The sequence below is a fragment of the Choristoneura fumiferana genome, chromosome 10 (assembly GCF_025370935.1).
Source record: "Choristoneura fumiferana chromosome 10, NRCan_CFum_1, whole genome shotgun sequence".
Lineage (NCBI taxonomy): Eukaryota > Metazoa > Arthropoda > Insecta > Lepidoptera > Tortricidae > Choristoneura > Choristoneura fumiferana.
Genome location: NC_133481.1, coordinates 358,851 through 383,812, shown reverse-complemented (window position 1 = coordinate 383,812; position 24,962 = coordinate 358,851). Strand labels below are relative to the sequence as shown.

The 24,962-nt window shown below is 42.9% G+C and overlaps 2 protein-coding genes across 4 annotated transcripts in view; one reads left to right on the top strand and one right to left on the bottom strand.

Annotated features, from left to right (window-relative positions):
- Window positions 1–4,852, top strand: part of LOC141431704 (uncharacterized) — a 28,647-nt gene extending 23,795 nt beyond the window's left edge. Inside the window, 2 exon segments of the mRNA XM_074092883.1 lie at window positions 500–679; window positions 4,042–4,852. Coding sequence (XP_073948984.1) covers window positions 500–679; window positions 4,042–4,727 — 866 coding nt within the window. The 3' untranslated portion in view covers window positions 4,728–4,852.
- A 2,889-nt stretch (window positions 4,853–7,741) lies between these two features.
- LOC141431802 (protein phosphatase 1 regulatory subunit 14B) lies at window positions 7,742–24,957 on the bottom strand. Of its 3 annotated transcripts, none has more exons than XM_074092996.1 (6): window positions 24,879–24,957; window positions 10,805–11,008; window positions 9,625–9,750; window positions 9,385–9,519; window positions 8,419–8,460; window positions 7,742–8,336 (listed from the first exon to the last, which is right to left on the bottom strand). In XM_074092996.1, exons 1-6 carry the CDS (start codon window positions 24,906–24,908, stop codon window positions 8,295–8,297), a joined length of 579 nt encoding a protein of 192 aa, XP_073949097.1. In that variant the 5' UTR covers window positions 24,909–24,957; the 3' UTR covers window positions 7,742–8,294. The 3 variants fall into 3 exon arrangements, with proteins under 3 accessions (XP_073949097.1, XP_073949099.1, XP_073949098.1); XM_074092998.1 differs by lacking the exon at window positions 24,879–24,957 and adding an exon at window positions 20,441–20,733; XM_074092997.1 differs by lacking the exon at window positions 24,879–24,957 and adding an exon at window positions 20,447–20,733.
- Window positions 24,958–24,962: the final 5 nt, after the last annotated feature.

The window sequence follows — 24,962 nt, the reverse complement described above, 5'->3', positions numbered from 1 at the left end:
TATTTTTGTGTTTTATGTACAATAAAGTATTAATCGGTCACAGATCTATCGCTCTTCTAATTACTTCTTTGGATTCTTGAGTTCTTGTCGCGATGTGGTCAATTATGGAAACGATAGAACGATTCACTGTCATTCGGTGCAAATTGAAAATGGACAACTCGAAATTATACGTTAACGCAGAAAAATGACAATTTGAAATAAATCAACAAGGAAAACGGTCCATCCTGAATATCGTTGAATATATCGGAAAAAAAACGATCAATTAGTTCATGTACTTACACTCAGAAATCTGACCAATCGTAACTAAGTTCTATCCGTAATCATTTGTTTTGGGCCTACATTATTAAGTTTCGGCCTTAAATTAGTTTAGACGACATTCGCTTATGCTGTTCGGGTTTGTGTCCGTCTAAATTCCGGACCATTTTCCATCCGCGCCGAACGACAGTAAATCGTCAGGAGGTGGTGTCGGCGCGCTGACGGGTGCGTGTTGCGTGCGCAGAGCTGCCGTGGGAGCGCGCGCACTGCGGCGACGCGCGCTACGCGGCGTGGGCTGGGCGGGGGCGGGGGCGGCGGCCGCCGGCGGGCCCTGGCGCAAGCTGTCGGGCGGCGCGCTGGCGCTGCTGGGCGCGGCGCTGGCGGGCGAGCCGGCGCGGCGCGCCACGCTGGACCAGCTGCTGCAGCACCCCTGGATGAGCGAGGACGACGAGCTGCCCGCGCACAAGCACACGCACGGTACGTACCGCGCCCTTTGGAGCGTCCCGTTTGAGGAAAGGAACGGCGGCGCGAGTCGTGTCAGGTACTAGGTGACTCTGAGTGGTCGCAGTCTCAGAGCTGCCTCGTGCCTCAGCACGGCCGCGCCGCGCGCCCGCTGTGGCCGCTCCCGCCCCGCCCCCGCCGCCGCCGCCGCTGCTGCGCTGCTGTCTCGCTGTGCGACGCGGCGCTTTGGCGATTTAGCTCCATGACGTACCGTGAGCTCATAAAGCTAGATTACCAAAGCACTGCGTCTGCCCACTTATCGACGGATCATCGAATGACTTCGCCGGATTGACGGACGGGTAAGAGACATGTTTTACTTAGTGAGGACTGAACCCACTTTGAGCTCCGTCCCACAGATTTTTCCTTCGAACGTCTTTCTATTTTGTAAACATCTCTTTTCTAAAAAGCTTATGTACTTTGCAAAACTATTTTTTTTTTTATCTAAGAGCAGGTGTTCTTCAAGGGTACGTATTTTAATGTATAAATTTAAAATACATATCGGTTGAAATACATACAGTTGAAATACCGAAGATTGAATAATATAATGGTAAAAATAAATATTAATCAAAATTCATAAAGCACGTTTTTCATACTGGTCGAAATAAATACAATTAAAATGACTAAGTTCACAATGTATATATATGTTCAGAATATGTAATAGTTGAAAGAAATTACCCCGTGTGGTGTCGGGTTAGAATTACACCTCACCATCTCTTCTGTGGATGTCGTAAGAGGCGACAGGATATAAGGTTAAGGTATACCGTAGGCGACAGGCTAGCAACCTGTCACTATTGTACCGTTTTTGACAAACTTTAAACCTATAGTATTGCTATTGTGGCTCCGAAGCGGGTAACGTTTCGTGTGCTCTGCCTACCCCATTTGGGAATACAGGCGTTATGTTTGTGTGTGTGTCTGTGAAAGAAATAACAATTAAAATTCCTATAGTACGTTTTTCATAATGGTTAAAATACATACTATAATGCCTAGGTTCATCATCATCTCCAGTCTATTTACGTTGTATTTACATGTTACATTTGGAAAAATTAAGGACTGTTAGACAATGTCGACGGAGCTCCGCTTTATTCAGCGTAGATAAGGCGCTTCGCGCCTGGACAAAACTCTAACCTGGTTAGGTTTAACCTATAAGAAACAGACTGGTCGGAAGCCGTATTGTCTAACAAGACCTTGGATTTTAAACTAAAGTCTGATCATTATTTGAATAGAAACTTTAGGTGCGACGACGAGCGTAGCGAGGAGGAGCGTGTTATGTTCAACTATGACCAAAACAAGAATGCCAGAATTGTAATATATGCATTTTTCTTAGTGAAAATTCAGTGTCTAGTATGTATTTCAACCATTATAGAAAAACATACTGTATAGATTTCGAACGTTTACATTATGAAAATATGCTTTTTGTGCCATATGACTAAGAAAAATTATGCATTTCAAGCTTATGCGTTTAGAACTTATGTCAGATAACTTTATATATTTTGATGCATTATATTTTATAATTTTCGGTATTTCAACTTCAACCGATATGTATTTTAAATTTATACATTATAATACGTACCCGTTCTTCAATCAACAAGAAGTGTTTTGGTTTTATACATATTGTTATTATATTATTACTAGCTTTTGCCCGTGACTTCGTCCGCGTGGAATAGTAACTTTGGGAAGCATTTAATTTATTTAGGATACCTATTCTGCCAATAATAGTACATAGAAACTTCTACGGTTTACTGAAAATAACCTATTTTAATACATTGTTATAAATAAAAAGTATGGATTCTTTTTTGTTTTTCCATCCATCCAAACATACATAAATATTTTGCGAGTAGCCACATTTTAGCAATACGACGTGTATTCTACCCTGCCAACTCAAAAGGACTAATTCTTCATAGTGAACTCTTGACACCTTACGGTCCTTTATTGTAAATTAGGAGGGTATTTTTACTAAGCATAGCTACACATATTTCCGATTAATATACTTATAGTAAATATGTTTGGAAATCCTTAGGTCGAAATATGAAAAGCGCCAGAACAAATGATTTTTAGGGTTCCGTACTTCAAAAGGAAAAAAATTAACCCTTATAGGATCACTTTTGCTGTCCGTCCATCCGTCTACGCGCGGAGTATCGGTATCGCGTTGAAATTAAAAGCCTAAATTCGGGTCCATAGTCCCAAAAGCTGTGAAAGAATCAAACTTCCAAGTCAAGGCAATCAAAGCTACAGTCATTAAAACGTGTTTCCATACAAATCGCCTTAACAGAAAAAGTTACTTCCGGCTGTCCTAGAAACTTGGAATTTTGCATAAAAATAACTCTTATAGCACAATAAGTGAGAAAAATCTGAAAATCATAATTATTCATGTCTGACTGTCTATCAATTACTGTTTATCAATAAGCCATCTAAAATGACCCCACATTGCGTAGGTACATTTTGCTTATGAACTTAGAAGGCTCTGCTAAATAACACTATCATCCCCTCTGCTAACATCCAGGTAAAATTTTCAAAAACGCTTGAAAAAATATTTATTTATTTCCTATTAGTGCCGAAATGCCAAGTTTCATAAAGAATCATCGATTTATCTTCGACAATGACTATCTTCCATGTAAGTTTTCATCCCCTATTCCACCCCCTCACATGAAGAATTAAAAAAAACGCGTGAACTAATATCTATTTATCTCTTATCATATCATATCATATATATCTAAATATCATTAAAGAACAACCAGCATAAAAAATAGCGTGGCTTTACAATTATCAACTTCAAAAATTAACATTTGGAATAAAACACTTAGAAAAGCCTTGAACAGAAAAGTTACACTTTGCTCCCTCTCGACAGGGAGGAAAAGTTACTTTTCTGATGGAGAGGTGTGAAAAAATAATTCTCAATATTAGTAAAGAACAACCAGCATAGAAAATGGCGTGGATTTACAATTATCAACTTAAAAATGGCATTTGCAATAAAACACTTAGAAAACCCTTGAACAGAAAAGTTGCACTTTGCTCCCTCTCGTCAGGGAAGAAAAGTTACTTTTCTGAAGGAGAGGTGTGAAAAAGAATTTTGCCCGGACGGAGTCGCGGGTAACGGTTAGTTATAAATAAGAATGAAATTTCAGGTTTTTTTTTTTTTTTACACTGACAAACGACATGTTATTTTTTCCTTGGATTTATTTGAGACAGTACTATACAAACCTCGTCCGCGGACAGGGTTGTCGGTCTCGTACTACTACTACGACTCCTCTACAGTAACGTGCTATTGTGTTTATAATCTCTAAATTATTTCTGTGTTTGGCACTAATATCAGTAGTAAAGTACTGATGTCGAAAGTTTGCGCGGAACGTTTTGAGAAATATCGGTTTTATATCTGTTTTCAGAGAACGGTCGGGCGTGGTGCTCGCAGCCGGCGCGCAGCGAGGAGGGCGCGGGGGAGGGGGGGCCGGCGGTCGGCGAGGGCGACGACCGGCCCGACGCGGCGCTCGCGGCGCTCCTGGTGCACTCGCAGCCCTGCGCCGGCGACCTGCTGCTCCCCTCGCAGGGCACGCAGGGGGGGCGGGGTCGTCGCGCGCCTCGTGCGGCGCATGACGCGCGTGTGGGTGCGCGGCGACGAGGCGGACGCGCTCGCCGCGCTGACGGGCGCGCTGGACGCGCTGGCGCTGGCGTGGCGCCGGCTGGCGTGCTCGCCGCACCTGCTGGCCATCGACTGCGGCGACGACGTGCGCATGCGCGCGTGGGCCGTGCGCGCGCGTGCCGACGGCGCGGCGCCGCCGGCGGCCGACCTCGCGGGCCTCACGCTGCTCGAGTTCCGGCGCTCGCGCGGCTGCGGGCTCGCCTTCAAGCGGCGCTTCCTGCAGCTGCGCGCCGCGCTGGCGCCGCACATAGCGCCGCCGCACATAGCGCCCTACGACGACCTCGTGGCGCCGCCGATGCAGTCCCACCCGCAGCCGCAGCCCATGGACGAAGACTGACGATTGCTGATGTCGTTCGACGCTCAAAAATCAATTACTCTCAGTTTTAAGTAACTTGCATGCACCAAATGAGACCTGATAATTAGATAATATTTTTGTACGAATAAATGTTTTTACCTAATTAATCTGCATTGTTTTACTAACTTGCATCTTTTTAATATGATTCGTGACTAAAATCTTGCCAAAATTGAAAAAACCGGAACCCTAATAAATGACGGGGACAAATCATGCCTAAGGTAGAGCAGATCTAGTCTCCATGATATAGTAAAGCGAGTAAGCGGAAAAATGTCTGCATTTGATTGACGGATGTAAAAAATCGGTCAAGTGCGAGTGCGAACGACTCGCGCATGAAGGGTTCCGCACCTCCTGTTTCAGTAATAGTTTTTGTAAAAAACTCTAACAAGCATTTTTGCTGGCGGTACTTTCTGCCCCTGGTTACCAAAGTAGGTAGTCGTCAAGACAAATCAAATGAGACCAAAATCGATGCAGTCGTGTCGTTTTATTACTATGGCCAACATCTAACTTCATCATCAGATCAGCTCTACGTCATAATAATATTGCATTGTCATCGGATTTATACATGCATGCAAAATTTCAGCTCAATCGGTTAAAGATATCCACTTCAAATTTAAGTTAAAATATTAATTCCACCCGACCAAAAATAACTAGTTACATTACATTACAAGTTAATAAAAACATATTACCAAAATGTAAGCACTAGGTGCAAGTATTTTGAATAAAAAACGATTTTGAATTCTCATCCTCTTTGGCTGTCGCCCTCTCGGAGGCTGAATAGCGCTTCAGACTCTTGCCATGCGCAGCAGCAGAAAAAAAAATTTGCTGTCAGTTTGGTTAATTCGCGGGAAATTCAGTGGACTTCGTATGTTGTGTAATTAAATAATAAGAAGCTCGACTAGTGTGAATAAATTTTAAACTGTATTATAAACCTTGTAAATAGTGTTAAATACTTAGTATGTTTTTTTTAGTGTAAAAAACAATAGGTAAACATGGTGATTATACGGTGTGGATTTGCCGAGCGCTTTAACAAAGTTGCTGGCTTCATTGAGGAAACTCAGCTACAAGTTTCAGTTCTAAAGGCGATGTTGATAACGTTGATAACTAAGTATGAACATAAAGAAAACGTGCCAAGAGTTTCATTCTTACTTAAAAGCATCACCAGCTGTGTTAAAGCAAATTTACTTTTTAGCTGTCTTTTTTGGCGGCGTTTTTTCGGGCGTTTTTTGCTGACGTTTTTTATTGAAATTTGAATATGAACATTTTTACACTTAACTGTACCTACCGCTGCATTGATTCACGGTTTCCTCACGATGTTTTTTTTTTCAGAGTATAGCAAAAGGGGTTTTTTTTTGTTTTTATTGCTGAAACTTTAAAGAAAACATTAAAATAAGCATCTTTTATTGATGGTTTTTTTTTATAAACAACCGTTTAGGAACTAGAGCGATCTGAAGTTGCGAGTTCAGACCTTACCTACCTACTATACGAATTTCCGTGACAGCAGGCTCGCCGAAGCGCGGGGACTTCTATTCTGGTTAGTTAGTTAAATTTATGCCCTTCGGGCAGAATGACACTAACCTAACCTAAACCGAAATTGAACCTTACCTCATTTTTTCGCAACTTCAGATCGCTCTAGTTCCTAAACGGTCAAGTTTATAAAAAAACTTCTATCAATAAAAGTTGCTTATTTTAATGTTTTATTTAAAGTTTTAACAAAAAAAGTAACAAAAAGGAAAAAATATTCGCACGTAAATTTTGTCCTAAAATCGGGCCCCTTTTGTTGTACCCCACCCCAACCCGATGTTTTCACAGAAATGAGTTGTAAATCCGGTTTCGAATCCACGACTGCTTGAAAGAGAAAGATCAAACCACTACCACCACCGCCACCGGCGATAGCGATAGCTCGTATCACTTGGCTACCACGGCCTTCTTCCTAAAAATAAGTATTATTCTATCCTTTTAGAGCAGGTTTTCGGCTATGATAATTTACGCTTGTAGACCACCAGGAGGCGCTGCAGAAGCCATTATTATCAATTTGCAGGTCTTTGAGTATTTAGATGTATGTAAAGTGAGAAATTAAGTAGAATTACTGACTAAGCAAAACACGGTAAGTATTCAAGAATAAATACAATCAACTGGATCAATAAAAAAATATTTTTGGGGTGTCTGAGGTTTTCAGTTATTTAGTTAAACCTTGTATAAATCGTAAATCAATCATTTCTGCATTAATACTGTGGCGTTCGGTACGAGTATGAGCATGTTTGAGGCTTTTTACATAGACACAGAATAGATACGTAATAAATAGCACAAGTAAAGACATAAGTTCAGATTAGAAATACCCTAATCAATACGTGTACGGTTTGTGACATTTATTTGTGTAAGTTTTGAATCAAGTACAATTTAAAAAAAAACCGCCAAGTGCGTGTCGGACACGACCAAGATCGTGTAAGAATCATCGTATCGTGTAAGAATTCTTCCAAGTTGGTAGGTAAATTTTATATTTAATCTTGAAACTAAAAGGCTGCTATTTACTCTTAAACTACTAATAATTCTCAAGCAATCTTAGCCGTTAAAATTTTCCTTGTAAATTTGATATATTTACGTACTATATTTGTTAAAAAATGTTAACCCAACCGTTTAGATTTTAGAGGGGAGCGGGGACACGCTCGATTTTAATGAAAACATGCACTTTAGCCCCCCAATGGCTTTAAAAGACCTATCCAAAGTATCCAACGATACCTCACGCTATAGGGTTAGTCGAGAAAAAAAAAACACCCCCACTTTACGTCTATGGGAGGTGGTACCCTACAACTTTTTTATCTTACCACTGTCGGCGTTGCTGATATGTATATTCAGACCAAATTACAGCTTTCTAATAGGTACTACCGGTCTCTGAGCTTAGCCGCGAACGGACAGACATGGCGAAACTATAGGGTTCCCGGTTGACTACGGAACCCTAATAGGGAGATTTGTAAAAAGTAGGTAAATAAACTGCCACCTTCTAATAAATCGATTTATTACAAAAGTCTATTTATCAGCGACAACGAGCGCGGCGCGGCGCGGCGACCAGAAGCCGGGCCTCCGGGGGCGGCGCGGGCGGCGGAGCACTGAGGGCCGGCGGGCCCGCCGATGCGGCGCTCGCACACTTTACAAAATATTATTAACAATACAAGGACACAATAGCAAGAACTCAGCTCACCACTACAGACAGCACTAGAGGTAAGTAATAATACGCAGCCCGAGCGCGCGGCGGCGGGCGACGCGCGCGCGCGCCGGTTGATATGTTTATTGCACTTTCGTTCGCCGGCGAGCCGGGGCTCCACTGCGGCTGCGGCTGCGGGCACGGGCGAGCCGGGGCTCCTCAGCGAAGCGTCATCTTTTTGGCGACACGCTTAAACTAAACATGTAGTCTAGTATCTACACCGATCAGCTGGAGTAAATAAAATGCTTATCTACTAATTATCGTATCGTTAGATTAGAGCCGTCGCGGGTCGCGGCGCGCGGCGCCGGCGGCCGCTTCGCGAGATGAGATTTGGTTCCATGTCACTTATTCTAGAGAGTTTTCGCTTTATCTAGCAATTCGTTGATGAATTTCTGAAACAAACGACAAAAATTAGAATTAGAATGACCACATTTCAAATCACATTATTCGGATTAATTAATATAGGTTACTCACATGTACATCTTTTTGGGGTTTTTTGGCATCCGCTAGTAATGTCTGCAACAAAAGAGGTAGGTACATTAGGAATTTAGGATTGTGTTGTGTTTTTACGCCGATCTTACTGTCTTTAATTATCTAAGTTTCATGCATTACAATTTAAAACAGCAAGTGTCGCTGCGCAACGCCGGCCGGCCGTGGCGTGAGCCCTGTGGTCTGTGGTGTAGCGGTAGACCGATAGCGCTGCGTTTAGTTTTAGAAATATTAAAGTTGTTTCTTTTTCGCATATACTTAGCTTCTGGAGCATTTGCCCAACCTAATACAAAAAAAATGTCATTTTCGGTACATGCAGGTTGAAATTTAGGTATTAGTGTTTTCCATCAGTATTGGTATGAGGGGAGGTGCGGTGCTGCTCGCCAGTTCTGTTGCTTCTTCTGTTGGCTTGACCTTGTGAGCAAAATCGCTTCTTTGCGACAAAAACGTTGTTTATTTATTATTTTTTGTGGGTTTATTTTGAACTGTATATTTTTTGTGGGGAGAGGCTACAGTAGAGATCTCTGCAGGCAGATGTTATGCCAAAGTTGCGATATTACCAGTACCCTTAATGTAAGTTTTCGGTTACAAAATAAGTCTCGATCGCGTTCGCGTTAAAATCTCATTTTGTATGGAAACACGAACAGCGCCTCTAGCGGAACGTTTGCGATGTTCTTGTTTCCATACAAATTGAGATTTTAACGCGAACGCGATCGAGACGTATTTTATAACCGAAAACTTACACTAAGGGTACGGATGTCACAGTTTTGTCGCAAAGGTGCGAAATTTGATCAAAAATATTTGAACACGACGTTAACGGCGTAAAAACGTGTTCAGATATTTTCGATCAAATTTTTGCTCAAAAGTTTATGAACTAGACTGTACAGTTATACAACGATCAAGAATACAAGAGTGATGCGTGTACATGCTTGGGGGGGGGGGGATACTGACCGCGAGGTGCGCGCGGCGCAGCTCGTCCGAGTCCATGTCCAGCAGCTCGTCCACGTCCACCTCCACCTCCTGCGCGGGCGCCGCTCCCCCTCCCCCTCCCCCGCCCCCGCCCCCGCCGCCACCCGCCGCCTCCTTCTGCAATGCAATGCACGAGCTAGGTCAGCAACAAGACAATCAAGACATCATTGTAACGCGTAGGTAGCGTTTTGTTCGAATCCCCCCCTCTCCCCCGCTACTCACCGGCACGTCATACAGTTTCTGCAGCTCGTCGTAGAGCCACATCTCGACGGCGAGCCGCTTGCGGATGAGCGCCATCTGGTGGCTTCCATATTTCGCCGTCAGGAATTTCTCACGCCGCTCCTTCACCTGCACGCACATCGGAACATAAATTTTGAATCCTTTATGAGATTTAGAAACGGTCGAAAAGGGTTTGACGTTACAATGATCATTCAGGTAATGTAATCGACATACTTAATTGAAGATAATCGACATCGCGGTCTACATCCCATAGAAATATTTATTAAGTCAACGCGCACGTTCGGGTCGCTCCACGTTGCAAAGAACAGTACCCCTAGTGTAATTTTTCGGTTACAAAATACGTCTCGATCGCGTTCGCGTAAAATCTCAATTTGTATGGAAACACGAACATCGCAAACGTTCCGCTAGAGGCGCAGTTCGTGTTTCCATACAAATTGAGATTTTAACGCGAACGCGATATAGACGTATTTTGTAACCGAAAACTTACGCTAAGGGCACAGGTATGTAATGTACTATGTACGCCACGCCAACGAGCAGTAAGTAGGTACTTGTACTATTCTATTAAGTTATTCTGTGGCATCCGTGGTATCGGTTCGATCAACCCGATCAACCCTAGCCCTAGCGTACATACAAAAATTGTTTGCCGCTCGACTGTTTCGAAACCTTCGAAACCTTATCAGTAGAGAAGTAACTAGAAATGCATCAAAAATCTATAAGTATGTGCAAGTTAGCAGGAGTATAATATGGATGGTCTCGTTTATACAATTTCGTGTAATATCCATTTTTGAGGTAGCAGTCCTTGACATACATAGCATAGGATGTGTCGGTGCGGTGTCGTCAGTATAGTGCCCTTAGTCACCCTTAGTGTAAGTTTAAATAACTGTTTAAATAACATCAATTTCAACAAAATTAGGTCTTGTCAGCCTCTTAAGTACATGATACGTCTCGATCGTGTTCACGTTAATATTTCAATTTGTATGGAAACACGAACATCGCAAATGTTCCGCTAGTGGCGCTGTTCGTGTTTCCATATAAATTGAGATTTTAACGCGAACACGATCGAGACGTATCATGTACTTAAGAGGCTGACAAGACCTAATTTTGTTGAAATTGATGTTATTTAAACAGTTTTTTAAACTTAAACTAAGGGTACAGCACGTACCTCGCCCTTGTCGCTGAAGTTGACGTGCAGGCCGGCGCGCGCCGGCGAGCGGTCGGGCGGCGGCGGCGGCGGCGGCGCGTGGCGTGGCGCCGCCGCCGGCGCTCCCCCGTCCGTCACCGGCGCGCGGCGCGGCGCGGCCACGCCGCCGTCCATCACTTGCACGGCGCACGGCGCTGCGCCCGCGCCGCCGCCACCCGCGCCTCTCTGCAATGCAACACACAGTTTCGACTTCATTACTAGAGCGCCCGAATCGACGCACGCACTCAGCGAAGCGAAGCGTCTTACGCGGCCACTAACGTAACGTAACGTGGCTATAAACGCTCGGTACTAAGTAACTAGGTACATACCTACTGTAATATTTTATTTTATTTAATAATGGCGGCGTCACGAGAACGTGTGTGTCCCTACTGCACTGCAGTGTTTACGGGTGCCTAAATTCAACGCTGATAAAACCAACATTGTCATTTTTTCAACTTCCTGCTGAAAGGTAAAATTAATAACTATTACGTACCTAGTACCTACTTTATTATTAGTCTATTAAAAATTGTCTAGGTACCTACTCAACAAAATGTAAACCATAGTGATGTATAGAATAGAATATAATAGAAATAAATTTATTCATCCACAACACAGAATGGCATAACAAGTTTTAAAAATATACATATCGCCCTCCCAGATCAACAGTGGTTCAACTCAAAATATACATATCGCCCTCCCAGATCAACAGTGGTTCAACTCAAAATATACATATCGCACTCCCAGATCAACAGTGGTTCAACTCAAAATATACATATCGCCCTCCCAGATCAACAGTGGTTCAACTCAAAATATACATATCGCCCTCCCAGATCAACAGTGGTTCAACTCAAAATATACATATCGCACTCCCAGATCAACAGTGGTTCAACTCAAAATATACATATCGCACTCCCAGATCAACAGTGGTTCAACTCAAAATATACATATCGCCCTCCCAGATCAACAGTGGCACAGAATATATAATAGTACTGGCATAACAGTGGTTCAACTCAAAATATACATATCGCCCTCCCAGATCAACAGTGGTTCAACTCAAAATATACATATCGCACTCCCAGATCAACAGTTTCAACGCAAAAATACATATCGCCCTCCCAAATCAACAGTGGCACAGAATATATAATAGTACTGGCATAACAGTGGTTCAACTCAAAATATACATATCGCCCTCCCAGATCAACAGTGGTTCAACTCAAAATATACATATCGCACTCCCAGATCAACAGTGGTTCAACTCAAAATATACATATCGCACTCCCAGATCAACAGTGGCACAGAATATATAATAGTACTGGCATAACAGTGGTTCAACTCAAAATATACATATCGCCCTCCCAGATCAACAGTGGTTCAACGCAAAATATACATATCGCCCTCCCAGATCAACAGTGGCACAGAATATATAATAGTACTGGCATAACAGTGGTTCAACTCAAAATATACACATCGCCCTCCCAGATCAACAGTGGTTCAACTCAAAATATACATATCGCCCTCCCAGATCAACAGTGGTTCAACTCAAAATATACATATCGCCCTCCCAGATCAACAGTGGTTCAACTCAAAATATACATATCGCCCTCCCAGATCAACAGTGTTCAACTCAAAATATACATATCGCCCTCCCAGATCAACAGTGGTTCAACTCAAAATATACATATCGCACTCCCAGATCATCATCCCAGCCTATATACGTCCCACTGCTGGGCACAGGCCTCCTCTCAGAACAAGAGGGCTTGGCCCAAGAGGGCCCAGTGCGGATTGGGAACTTCACACGCACCATTGAATTGCTTCGCAGGTTTGTGCATGTTTCCTCACGATGTTTTCCTTCACCGCAAAGCTCGTGGTAAATTTCAAATGTAATTCCGCACATGAATTTCGAAAAACTCACGAGGTGCGATCGAATGAGCCTTACCTTTTCATGTCGTAAAATTACAGGTGTTTTTTTATAACATTTCGCGGGTTCGATTCTCGGTTTATACAGACGATTATTAAAAAATATTTTAATGCAGTTTAAAATGTTTCCAAAATCAAAATGAAGTCTCCTTTCATTACATTGTCTAACTATCTAGACTATTTAAGATACTTTCCCTACTTGTGACATGGTCTTGGGACACCCTATATATAGTGCCTAAGTACTTAACCCTAAGTTCTCGATTCATTGCTTTAAAAAAATAATGGTCAAAGGGTTAAATGTTCAATCAAAATGGATGAACAAAGCACCTATGCAATAGGCAATGTGTCTGCGCGCGCCGCGGCGGCTATATTTAAAATACACGGCGCCGCAGGAGCCGGCATGACGTCAGTGTGACTAAATTCTAAGAAAACTGATATTTCAGCTACATCGCTTCAAAAACATGCCCACGACGTGATAATAAAATATGCCATGCCTCGTTTACAATCAGCCCTACTTCTACCAGCGTCCAGCGCGCGCTACTATACTAAGTTGCGTGCGATGCGAATGGCAGAGGCAGAAGCGCGAGCGCGAGAAGTGACGTGTTTACTAGTTTCCCCTTCCTTGCCCTCTGCCGCGGAAATGAACTGAATATGTAAACTTTACGAGCATGTAAAAATTACCTAGAAGCGAATGTAAATATTTAGGCAACGTCAGGTTAGCCGTTCACGAATCACTTATTTGCCTTTAAAGCTTAATTTCATATCGATTGACCTAAATCTGCAGCACTGTCTGCACTGCACGTACACTCGATATTATTTTTATGAATTTGCTAACTTCTGCACTTCACTGTTGTATGATGTAAGCGCACGTAAGTGACGTAAAAGGTAGAGCGCGCGATCAGTGCCCTTAGTGTAAGTTTTCGGTTACAAAATACGTCTCGATCGCGTTCGCGTTAAAATCTCAATTTGTATGGAAACACGAACAGCGCCTCTAGCGGAACGTTTGCGATATTCGTGTTTCCATACAAATTGAGATTTTAACGGGAACGCGATCCGAGGCGTATTTTGTAACCGAAAACTTACACTAGGGGTAGAGTATGGAGAATTATACAGCGCCGCCCCTACAAATAATTTACGCCGTCGCTATCGAGTACGGTCGCTGTAAACTCATGCTAGTGGTACAGTAGGGCTACTACGATACGAACTTCGATCTTCGAATTTCGTAGTAGCCCTACAGGGGGTCGGCGGCGGCGCAGCCGGCGAGCGATCTGCGATCTTTAGACGTAATGTTGCGGCGCTCCGTGCCATAATATAATTTGATTACAATATTTTAGTGTCATACAAAAGGTTGCCGACTCATACGGTGTTGCTAGATCGGAGCTTTGCAGCTCTTCACGCGACCATGTATTCAGTCAGAGTGAAATGTCTGCGACAAATCGTGACAACGAAATTGTATGTTGGTACTTGAGAGTGAAAATTTTCATATTTAACTGCTTGTGTTGCCCAAACGTACGAAGGGCAAACGCGTGTACATACATAAGTACCTACGTTACGTACGGTGTCGGTAAGGTGGATGTACATAAGTAGCAATCAAAGGTGGATTAAGTATTAAAGTGACAAACGTATTGATCATCGGACACGCAAACGTCGAAGCGTGTTCCCATCACGCAGTCGTTTGTTGGACAGCACAAGCCGGTACCGGTAGTGGTCGTAGCCACTCAGTAGATGTAACTATAGCTATGGACGGTGAACGCTAAGTATAAACGACGTTCCTCGGGTTACCGCATCGTTTCTACGCAACCTTTTTATGGTTTCAGCCACATTCAAAAATGTATCGGGTGAAACGGTTGAACTGGAAGAGCTAAAGAAAAAAAATCTAATTAAAACTTCTAAATAAGACGATTTACGTGGGTAATTTTATACGCATGTTATAAAATTAAAATAACGTTACCCCCCTTCGGGTAGTCAGGTAAAACAGGGGTGGTGTTTGTAAAAAGTTGAACTGCACAAATAGTAGTTCAAGTGTTTAGAGCGCCGTTAGAACAAAAAAGCATTTCTCGACATGGAGCCCGCACCCCCCAGAGGCCCAGACGGCGGCGCGCCGGCGCCTGGCGTCTGAAAGCTTCCTTTTGTCGAGATGCCCTTTGCGCCGTTGCTCTCAACAACCCTTTTTTTCGCCACCCCTGGTCGACCCGTCCCAGACAATTTTTTATCGAAGCGGGAGCAATTAGGGTTACGGGTTAATACATGTGTTTTACTATACACAGGTACTTATAGTTCGAAGATAGACCAACAACCAACACATTAGCTTAGCAGGACAAAAAAATACTTGACCAAGAAACAGCGAGATACAGGCACACCTATGAGTTGCTTCCAACTGCCTGCCTGATAATTGAAATACTCTTAATAATAATATGCTAACACCGATGCAGCAAAAGTTCGGAAATTTAATATTTTGTCTCCATGCCCTGCACTGGCTGCAATACCACATATTATTATGCACGCATCTCATACCCACCTAAACATTGTCAACAGTAATAGAGATGGACAGATTATAAGGCGTGAGCGTGAGCGTGAGAACAGGTGAAATTTCAGAGATTTTTTTACTTGGCTTGACAGCTTGGCTGTGCCCTTAGTGTAAGTTTTCGGTTACAAAATACGTCTCGATCGCGTTCGCATTAACATCTCAATTTGTATGCAAACACGAACAGCGCCTCTAGCGGAAGTTTGCGTTGTTCGTGTTTCTGCACTGGTCGAGGGCGAGTCGTTGTTCTTAAGCCGCGTATCCATTAGAGCAGCCTCAGGTCGGCCACTACCTACGAACCGAGCCATATTTTGTCGGTTTTTTGGCCGTGCTCAAAGGAGCCTCAGTCTGAGCCGTGCCTTTGGCAGCGTCTCCACTTGTGCGGCTTCGGAGCGAGGCAGCCGCTCGGCCCGAGGCTGCCTCTAGTGGATACGCGGCTTTACGAAACGTACCAGAGGTCCCAACGCGAGCCGCCGTGTGATCGCGACCGCGGCCGGGCGTGTGGGAACGGAACCGAGCGCCATGCATAATACATGAGCACGTAATACCTGTGCTCGATTTAAGAGAACAATAGTCGAGTAGGTTATGTTATGGTTATGCAGCGTGTTGCGGCGATGCTGGCCGGCGGCCGGCGGCGGCGCGTGACGAGCGCGGAGCGGCGCCCGGCCCGACTCCCGGTCCCGGCTGCTCCGGGGTTAGGTTAGGACGTTGGAGCACTTACTGACTGCCGCCTTTGTACCTACTATTGTTGTGTATGCTAATGGCACAGCACAACTGAAAGGAGGTACTGACAAGAGGACTGTAATGTAATCTCGCACGCCGTCAGGGGAAGTCCAGGGCGCATAAACAAACTGAGAGGTAAGGTAACCAGAATTGGTGAAAATAAGCAATAAAAGCAGCCAATCACTAATCAGCCACTTAGCACACAAGGGAAGGTTATGCGATTTAATTGATACATAGACACACGGCCCGGTGAGTTTGGCAAACCGAAACCGAAAAATCAGGGGCATTAAAGGGGATACGCCGCGCGGCGGATGTCGTGTCCGATGTTATAGTCGGGAAAATAGGCTCGCGGTGTGCCGCACGCCGCATGCCGCATGCCGCATGCCGGGGCAGCCAGAGCCAGCCCGTGCGCGGGGTCGCGTCATCGCGTGCGATGCTGACGTGAAGGTGCAGGCGACCTTGTGCCCGCTAATGCTAATGTCCGATATTCAATAAAAATACGATATCAAGCGAGCTATCAACGACGGAGAAGGGTGAGGACAGCACGGCAGCATGCTGTGAGCAGGCCGCGGTTCATTTATCAATAGGTTCACAACACCATTCATTTAACAATTTATATACATATATTATATTCGGTATACATACGAAGAAGGTCAGTCAGTGACGAACAAAATATTCCACAATTCCAATGTTTATAAAATATTCCATATGATCAGTCCTCGTGCTTTGTTTTAAAGTGCTTAAACCTAAACTTCAATATTATGGACCTAGCACGTAACACATGTAATATGTATGTATAATATTATGAAGCCTATCCATGGCCTACTATCGAAAAAAAAAACAGGGAAGTATTTTCTACCAGCAGAAGCGTTCTGGCACAGGGCGGACACGCCATACAAAATACGCGTTCTGGAATCTACATAGGCACGACGACGTCTGTACACGCGTCAATGTGTGCGTAAGACACACAGGGCTGACTATCGCAAAACCCTAGTACTATAGGGTATGTAGGTATGGCTTAATGTGTAAATAAATGTAATCGTTAATCATATATTTTATTTAAACCTACTTAAAATGTGTCTGTCTATGTATTTAAGCATTATTATTTTACATTACAATAAATATATGACTACAAACTTGAACTAATTATTCGGTACCTAATTAGTTATTTCATGTCGTATTAATCGCGATACTTTTAGAAAGCATTATTATTAAGAAAAGGAAGTAGGCAGGGTAGGAACCTCAATTTCAAGATCATGTGAGTCGCGACTCGCGACTGCCCGACTGTATAGCGGCATAGAAAGAGATAGCTGCGGAAAGTACTTAGGTATCGTTTGTCTAAATTAAGTGTTTAAAAACAAGTGAATGAGTGTATACCTAGTTTATTTTGTAAAGACAATTTGTTATATAATTAGTATAGTGATTGTAGATAAGATATTGATCTATTGATAGGAAATAATTAATAAATCATTTTTACAAATACCTACCGGCTAATATAAGACGTCTATTTATACATTATAGGTACAAACTTTTAAACCTAGGTATTGGTTTTTCCCCAGGTACCTACATTGTACATGTTGCTAATTAAAGTTGGTTAGGTACCTTACCTACCTTTTTTCGTCCTTCGGAAATCGAAAAAAACTGCTTTTCTTATCTTTGGCTGTTGACAAACACCCATACAATGCACAGTATATCACCATTTCGCAAAGTTATTGCTCCCGAACTTAGTGCCGTGCGACGGTGCGGCCGACATACATCGCGTTGCGCGCCCGACTGCTTTCCTACGGTTTTCCTACAATCTGCGCTTGAAGGGTGGGGTAACTCGAACCGGTGCGGGGCGGAGCGTGTCCATTCTGTATGCCAGTACTATTATATATTCTGTGGTTCTGGTCTTTAATATTAGTTTTTCAGACACTGTACATAATTATTTTGAACTAGTTATGGGGTTCTTTCATTTGAAAGCCTACACAAGTTTAAAAATATATATATATGTTGTTGACCGAGATAGCAATTTGACAAAAACTATTCAATTAATTACATTGCCCGGGCATTATATAATAATGTCTATCCCCTATTGGGCAAAGTAATAAAAGAAGTCCATTTTTTTACGTAAAATTTCATGAATCGTTAAAAGATCTTTAAACATCTATCTAAAGCTGTAAAGTAAGTTATCATAATACAGTGGAATTTTATTATTGTTTTGGTCACAGCTGAACCTGACTAACCTAACACGCTCCTCGCTGCGCTCGTCGTCGCACCTCGCACCTAACTTACCGATAGAATAAATCAGACTATGTAATTTAGTCAAACAGGTACACAAGCGTTGATTTTGATTTTCGGTAGTTGTCAGAATCAGTGGCTTTCCGCGCGCGCCCCTCGTTATCTTATCACTATCGGTATCGGAGTCACCGTGGCCGTGGCTGCTTGTAATCAGTCCCACGTGCGGCGCTCACTGCCGATGCGCACTCAGCTCGGCGTTCAGTGCGACCTTACCCTTAGTGTAAGTTTTCGGTTACAAAATGCGTCTCGATCGCGTTCGCGTTAAAACCTCAATGTGTATGGAAACACGAAACACGTACAGCAGGGCTACTACGAAACTCGAAACTCGAAGGTCGTGTCGTGCTACCGGTGCTACTGTCCCTTTCGCTCTCGTATTAAATAGTATAAGTGTCAGAGTCTGCAGAGCCTACTCCGAAGTTCGAAAATCGAAGTTCGTATCGTACCGTCCCTCTCGCTCTCGTAGTTCCGCTAGAGGCGCTGCAGGGCTACTACGAAACTCGAAACTCGAAGTTCGGTGTGGTGTGGTCCCTCTGACACCTTATTTAATACGAGAGCGAGAGGGACGGTACGATCCGAACTTCGAGTGTCGAGTTTCGTAGTAGCCCTGCAGCGCCTCTAGCGGAACGTTTGCGATGTTCGTGTTTCCATACAAATTGAGATTTTAACGCGAACACGATAGATACGTATTTTGCAACCGAAAACTTACACTAAGTGTACAACTATTTTAGAGCTTTACTTTGCTCTACCAAGAGAAGTACGAAGATGATTGTGGTCGGACGCAGGAACGCTAATGCGAATCGGACTAACAGGCCAGCAGGGCTACTACGAAACTCGAAACTCGAAGTTCGTGTCGTACGGTCCCTCTCGCTCTCGTATGAAATATTATAAGGGGCTGTTTCACCATCCATTAATTAGTGTTAACCATAATCATAATCATAATATATTTATTGTGATAACGGGTACAAAATATAGTTTCTTATATTGATAATTCAGAACATGACCGTAATGTAATCTACCACATGCATGGTGTACAATATTTATGTTTTTATTTTGGTAGTGTTACAAAATTACCCAATATTAACAGTTGCAATAGCTATCAAATATCATATGTCAAAAAATTTAAATACAAGGAAAAATATGCTATGTCAGTTTCATAATAATTAACAATGTTGTGACAATGTCAAAAATAACATTATATTATATTAATTATATTACATGTACCTATTGTATTAAAGTTATTGAAAACATACAATCACATTATTTTTTATTTTATTGACGGTTAAATGTGTTGCCGTCTCTATTTGTTTTGTTCGAATAGACGGAGACAGCATCACATTTAACCGTCAGTTAACACTAATCAATGGATGGTGAAACAGCCCCTAAGTGTCAGAGGGACCGAGTTTCTAGGTAGCCCTGCACTGCAGGCCAACGGCCAGCCGGCCCGGGCCCGGCCGGTTAATGTTCCTGCTGCTGCTGCGGCTGCGTCACACCACAGAATAAGTAATAGTGTCACATTCACACCTAATCACTTGCGTGATAGCTAAACGATAAATAAACAATTACGAACCTATTATTTACACCTGTAATAGTCGCTAATGGTAGGTCCATTAGCGACTAAAAAAATACTTGATTAGTTCAGAACTACTAAACGGCAATAACTTTTTGAATAAGTATGTTGCAAAAACTTAGGGAAAAACCTTATTGGGTTAACGATATCTTATTACGTAGGCACCTTGCGCTAATTAGATAAGCCGTAATCTGATTAATCACCTTTAGGCAAAAAGGAGGGACCCTACACGGCGACGGCAATGCTTGCGGCCGGCGCGGCGGGCCCGGCCAGGGGACCTTACGTACGACCACTGACTGCTTGTGCATCGCACACACGCAAACGCTAGGATAAACATGACATCTCTCTATCCATTGCATAGTCATTTAATGTCAAGAAGAAACGGGCCTACCTATTAGGCATCTGTTTTGGTTTGGAAAATTGCAACTAAACAAGTAGGTGTATTATGATTATGAAGCAGGGGAAGACAGACAAAATCTACAGATTGTTCCACATGGATTAGGTAATTTGCAAGTTCGTTGATTAGAAGTACCGTTAGTCGGTATTCAAATGAGCGGAGGAGGCCTCCGCGTCACGCGCGATGTGTCGCGCTCATCTCATCCCGTACCCGTACCGAGGCCGAGGAGTCCGCGGTCAGTGCTCCCGGCGCGCGCGGAGCCTCCGCGCCCGCCCGCAGCCCGGCGCCCGGCGTCGTAGCAGCCCCGACCACCCCGCGAGACACACCCTCCCTGACAACACTAGGACTGTTTACTAGCAAGAGGCTTATTCACTGCGAACGGAGAGCACAACGCGACGACACACGTACTAGTCACAGCACGCGGGAGCTTCAACTGAGCCGCGCGCCGCGCGTGCGTCGTGCTCGTGCGGGACGGCGGGTCGCGACGCGAGGGCGGGAGGGTGTCGTCCGTCAGTCGAGTCGAGTGAGACTTGACGTGACGCGGCGTGCGGGGCAACATGGCGGCGGGCGGCCTCACTCACTCACAGTCAGCTGATAGCAGAGCTACGGAGCCGGCGGCCACAAGTCAAAACGTAGTCAAAAATATTTATTTCACCTCTCTCATGCTCTAAAAGTAGGTCAATATAGCCTTTCTTAAAGTGAGTACTTTAGTCCCTAGGGAGTAAAAGTAATTCTTTTTTAATTTACTTCGAATGACCACAGAATAAGTAATAGTACAGAGAATGACTTAGATAAACTCAAACAGCCAGTTACTTGTAAAAAATAAGATTGTGTGTGGACTGTGGACCATTTTCAAGCCGAAAATGTTACGTTCTTAGTCTACGTGGTCTTAGTGCTATGCTTTTTCCGCATAGAAGGTGGCGCCATTCTATTTTTCCATTTGTGTATGGACGTGGTATGGAGCTTTTCACCGATGCAATTTTGTTATATCTGTGTCTGGTTGGAAAAAAATACCGCGAAAACTGATATTGTTGTAGAGCGTAAATTGTAAACGATTAAAATAAATTGATTATTCTCACAATGTCGTCAAGTGATAGCGAAAATTATGGTGTACACTACATAAATACGAAAAACTAAATTCCGAAAGTCGGAATCACGAACTTCAAAATACCGATTTTTGTAATTCCGAATGTTTTAAAACTCTTAGGGGCTGTTTCACCATCCATTGATTAGTGTTAACTGGCGGTTAGGTGTGATGCCGTCTCTATTTGTTTTGTTCGAATAGACGGAGAGGGCATCACATTTAACCGACAGTTAACACTAATCAATGGATGGTGAAACAGCCCCTAAATATGACTATACCAATTCTTCATAAATCCGAAAATTAAAAATATCTAAGGCTTAAAATTACGAAAAATAAAGTACACCACGAGACAAAAAGTCAATACAAACCCTCGGATAAATCTAAAAGCTTAATCAAAAGCTCGGGTGGCTAATCACCTCGGGTATATACCTATTGGCTTATTTTAGTCCCTCGATAAAAAATGTACTATTTAGATACTTAACTAGAAAAAGATGGCTAGGTCTCACAGTGGGTTTATCCGACTGCCAAATAGTGCCGAATGACAAATAGTGACGTAGGAATTGTGGTAGCCACAAAATAAGTTCTGTTAAAAATTACGTTTTCTACAATATTTTATGCTGGCTAATTCTTTCTATTACTTATGTAAATTTATTTTCACTTCTCATGCTCTTAAAATGTTAGTTTAGTCTCTGCATATCTCTGGTCGACGATTTGATTTCGTGAAACACAATGAATGATTACGAATCTACACTTATTATATTAAGGATGAATTCATTTTATTATGCATAGTCCAATTAGTTTTAAAATACATAGTTTCAAGTTTGAATATGTTGGCTAAATAAATAGGTAGGTATGCAAGAATTTAAAGCGTCGCTACAAAAAAAAAACTTGTTTTTTTTTGCTATTTGAATTTTGAACAGATGTCCATTAGTCGTATTGAGCGTACGTTTTTAAAAAGTAATATTGTAATTTTGTATAGAACGTTGTTTTTTTCCTCGCATTCAAAGTGAAAACTAGTGTTTTAACGCGAGTCTAAACAACCATAATGACATTCGAACTATAGCCAATAATAATCAAAATATCATCATATGTAATCATCTCGTGTCATTATGGCTTGTTAAAGTCCCTTGTTGAACAATCTACTATTTCTATATTAGGTACCTACTTAAATTTTCGCCACAAAAATAAACATTTCACTTCTCAAATGCTCTAAAAGTAGATACACCTAGTTATGTCAATATATAGCCTCACGTAGCGGGACTAAAACGCATCATTTAAATCCTTAGGGAGTAAAAAGTAACTATTTTTTAATTTACTCTTAGCTACTTAGAAAAAACGAGTTAAGTTGCATTCTTATGCCTTAGTCCAATGCGTGATAGTTTTTTTTATCGAATTTTTCTAAAAAATGTTTGAGTCGTACTTGAAGTGAAATTTATTTAAAAAAAGACCAAAATTGTGCAGCAATTTTGTAATCAAATTAGAATATATCTTTTTGTTTTTAAGTTGCTTGTATTATCAGCCAAATTGTGGTAAATACCCTTATTGATTTATCATTTTTTCCCACAATAACTTAAATTTTGCACAAAAGTCAGTTACGTGTCAAGTTCGATTATCCCTGACTACTTTGTAGATTGTAAAAATACAAGGTATACAAAAACTTGTTTAAAACATGGATTAAATATTCATAATGAACACAATTCATGCAAACATAAAAAAATTAGGACATTGATAAGACTATTTTTTCTAAATTATTTCCCGTTGTTTAAAATACAACCATAATTTTCGTGGAAACTTATTAAGTAATATTTTAAAACAAAAAAGAGGTCAAACCTCCTGTAAATGTTTTTAACTATAAGCACTTTGAAAAAAAGACTGCGTAATTATGACGTATAATGTTTATGGCAAGCCTAATCATTTATCTATAATTAATGTAATAAAGTTCAATGTAGATTTGCGTCAAAGATCGAGCGTCATTTTCGTTATGCTGCGACTTGGTGAGTATTGGAATTAAAAAGGAAAACCTAGGGACACACTTATCTAAACTATCACAGCTTAGTTTAACCTCTACCTCTACGAGTTTTAACGAGTTAACGAATAGGTAGTTAATGGTCGATGTACTTAATGTATTATAATAAGTAAGTACTTATATTGTATTGAATATTTGTCCCACGTGTAGAAAGAGCTCCCGGATTCGGGGAAATAGCTTCGGTCGGGCCCGGGCGCCGGGACGGACGGGCCGACGATCGGGGCGACGACTGGGGCGGCGGGCGGCGGGCGGCGCCGGCGGCCGCTGCCGGCACGATGCTCTCCGTACACATACAAACATACGTACGAGTAGGTAGGCACATGGCCAGCCAGAAGAATCAAAATCGAAATAGTGCATTCACAGTGCACTACTTCAGACGCACTAATAATGGCTCTTCGTAGAATGGCGTTTAGACGCGGCTGGCCTCGATTTATCTATTCAGACAACGGCACTAACCTGCGAGTTGCTGACAAAGAACTGAAGAAGTCTATGGAGGAGATAGTATGAAATACTATGCTCGTAATGAATGATGTAGCGTATAGCATTAGCTCACGAGCACATAAATTTAATGATACTTGGACTAGAGCTTCACGACTCGCACAAATTAAAAATGTCCTAACACTTAAGTACTTAATAGCGAATGAATGGTAGCCGCTCATATCATAAGAGTATTCATAATACAGCGGCGGCGTCTCGTCCTATCGCAGCGAGCAGCGAGCAGCCCGGCCGAGGAGCCGCGAGCCCCGCGCCGCGCCGAGGCCGAGCCCGAGCTAGGCGAGCTACGGGCCGACCTCCACGACATCAGACAATTGTGTCTGTCTGATGTCTACTCTTGCTAAGGAGATTAGAGATATATCTATCTAAGGACTGTCTCAGGTTTTGCCCGACTCGGAAAACTCTAACTTGCTAACGGAGTCAGTATTTGTAATGCAATAAAACAAGAATAATTCTTTGCCTGGAGGAAACTATTAATTACTTATTACTATTATGGTAAGGTATTTAACTCACGTACCTATCTAAGTGTGTTGAGGTTTGTAAGCTTAATATGTTTCGGACCGACCCGGGGTCCTTTGTGATGAGTCGAGTGTGTCTTATCTCAACTCGCTATGATATGATTAGTGGCAAGGAGTAACAACATATATACCTATAGGTAGAGCCAAAATTACGTCTGGTCTGCTTATGCTGACTATCTAAGAATATAATTAATACGAAAATAAACTTTTGCCAAGAAGTTCGTTCTAAAAAATGAATTAAGTGATCAAGATCGGAGTCGAGCCACGCCGCCGCGACCATCGACACCGCCGGCCCCGGCGGCGGCGGCTGCGGCTGCGAGACCTCGCAACGAGGGACTACTTAGGCAACTCTTCCTGTTAGCTTGACGAGGACATGTTAAGCTCCTCTAATTAAATAAATATGGTGGTGGAGCGCGGGTAAACAGATGTGGGCGTGTCGGGGCTCGGGGTGCGAGCCGCGCCGGCCGGCGGCGGCGGCGGCGGCGGCGCGGCCGCGTGCGGCGAGCGGCCGCGGGCGGTACTCACGTTGTTCCTGAACTTGAAAAACAGCGACATGAGGGTGCTGCGCGGCGTCGCTCGCGGGCCGGCGTCGCGCCGACACTGCCGCGC

What these genes read in the sequence shown, in the direction of transcription:
- LOC141431802 (XM_074092996.1), bottom strand. Translation starts at nt 24,908, where the DNA reads ATGTCGCTGTTTTTCAAGTTCAGGAACAAC. An exon ending in TTTTCAAGTTCAGGAACAAC is followed by an intron (nt 11,009 to 24,878) that starts GTGAGTACCGCC and finishes GTTGCATTGCAG; the next exon opens with AGAGGCGCGGGTGGCGGCGG. An exon ending in TGCGCCGCGCGCACCTCGCG is followed by an intron (nt 8,461 to 9,384) that starts GTCAGTATCCCC and finishes CTTTTGTTGCAG; the next exon opens with ACATTACTAGCGGATGCCAA.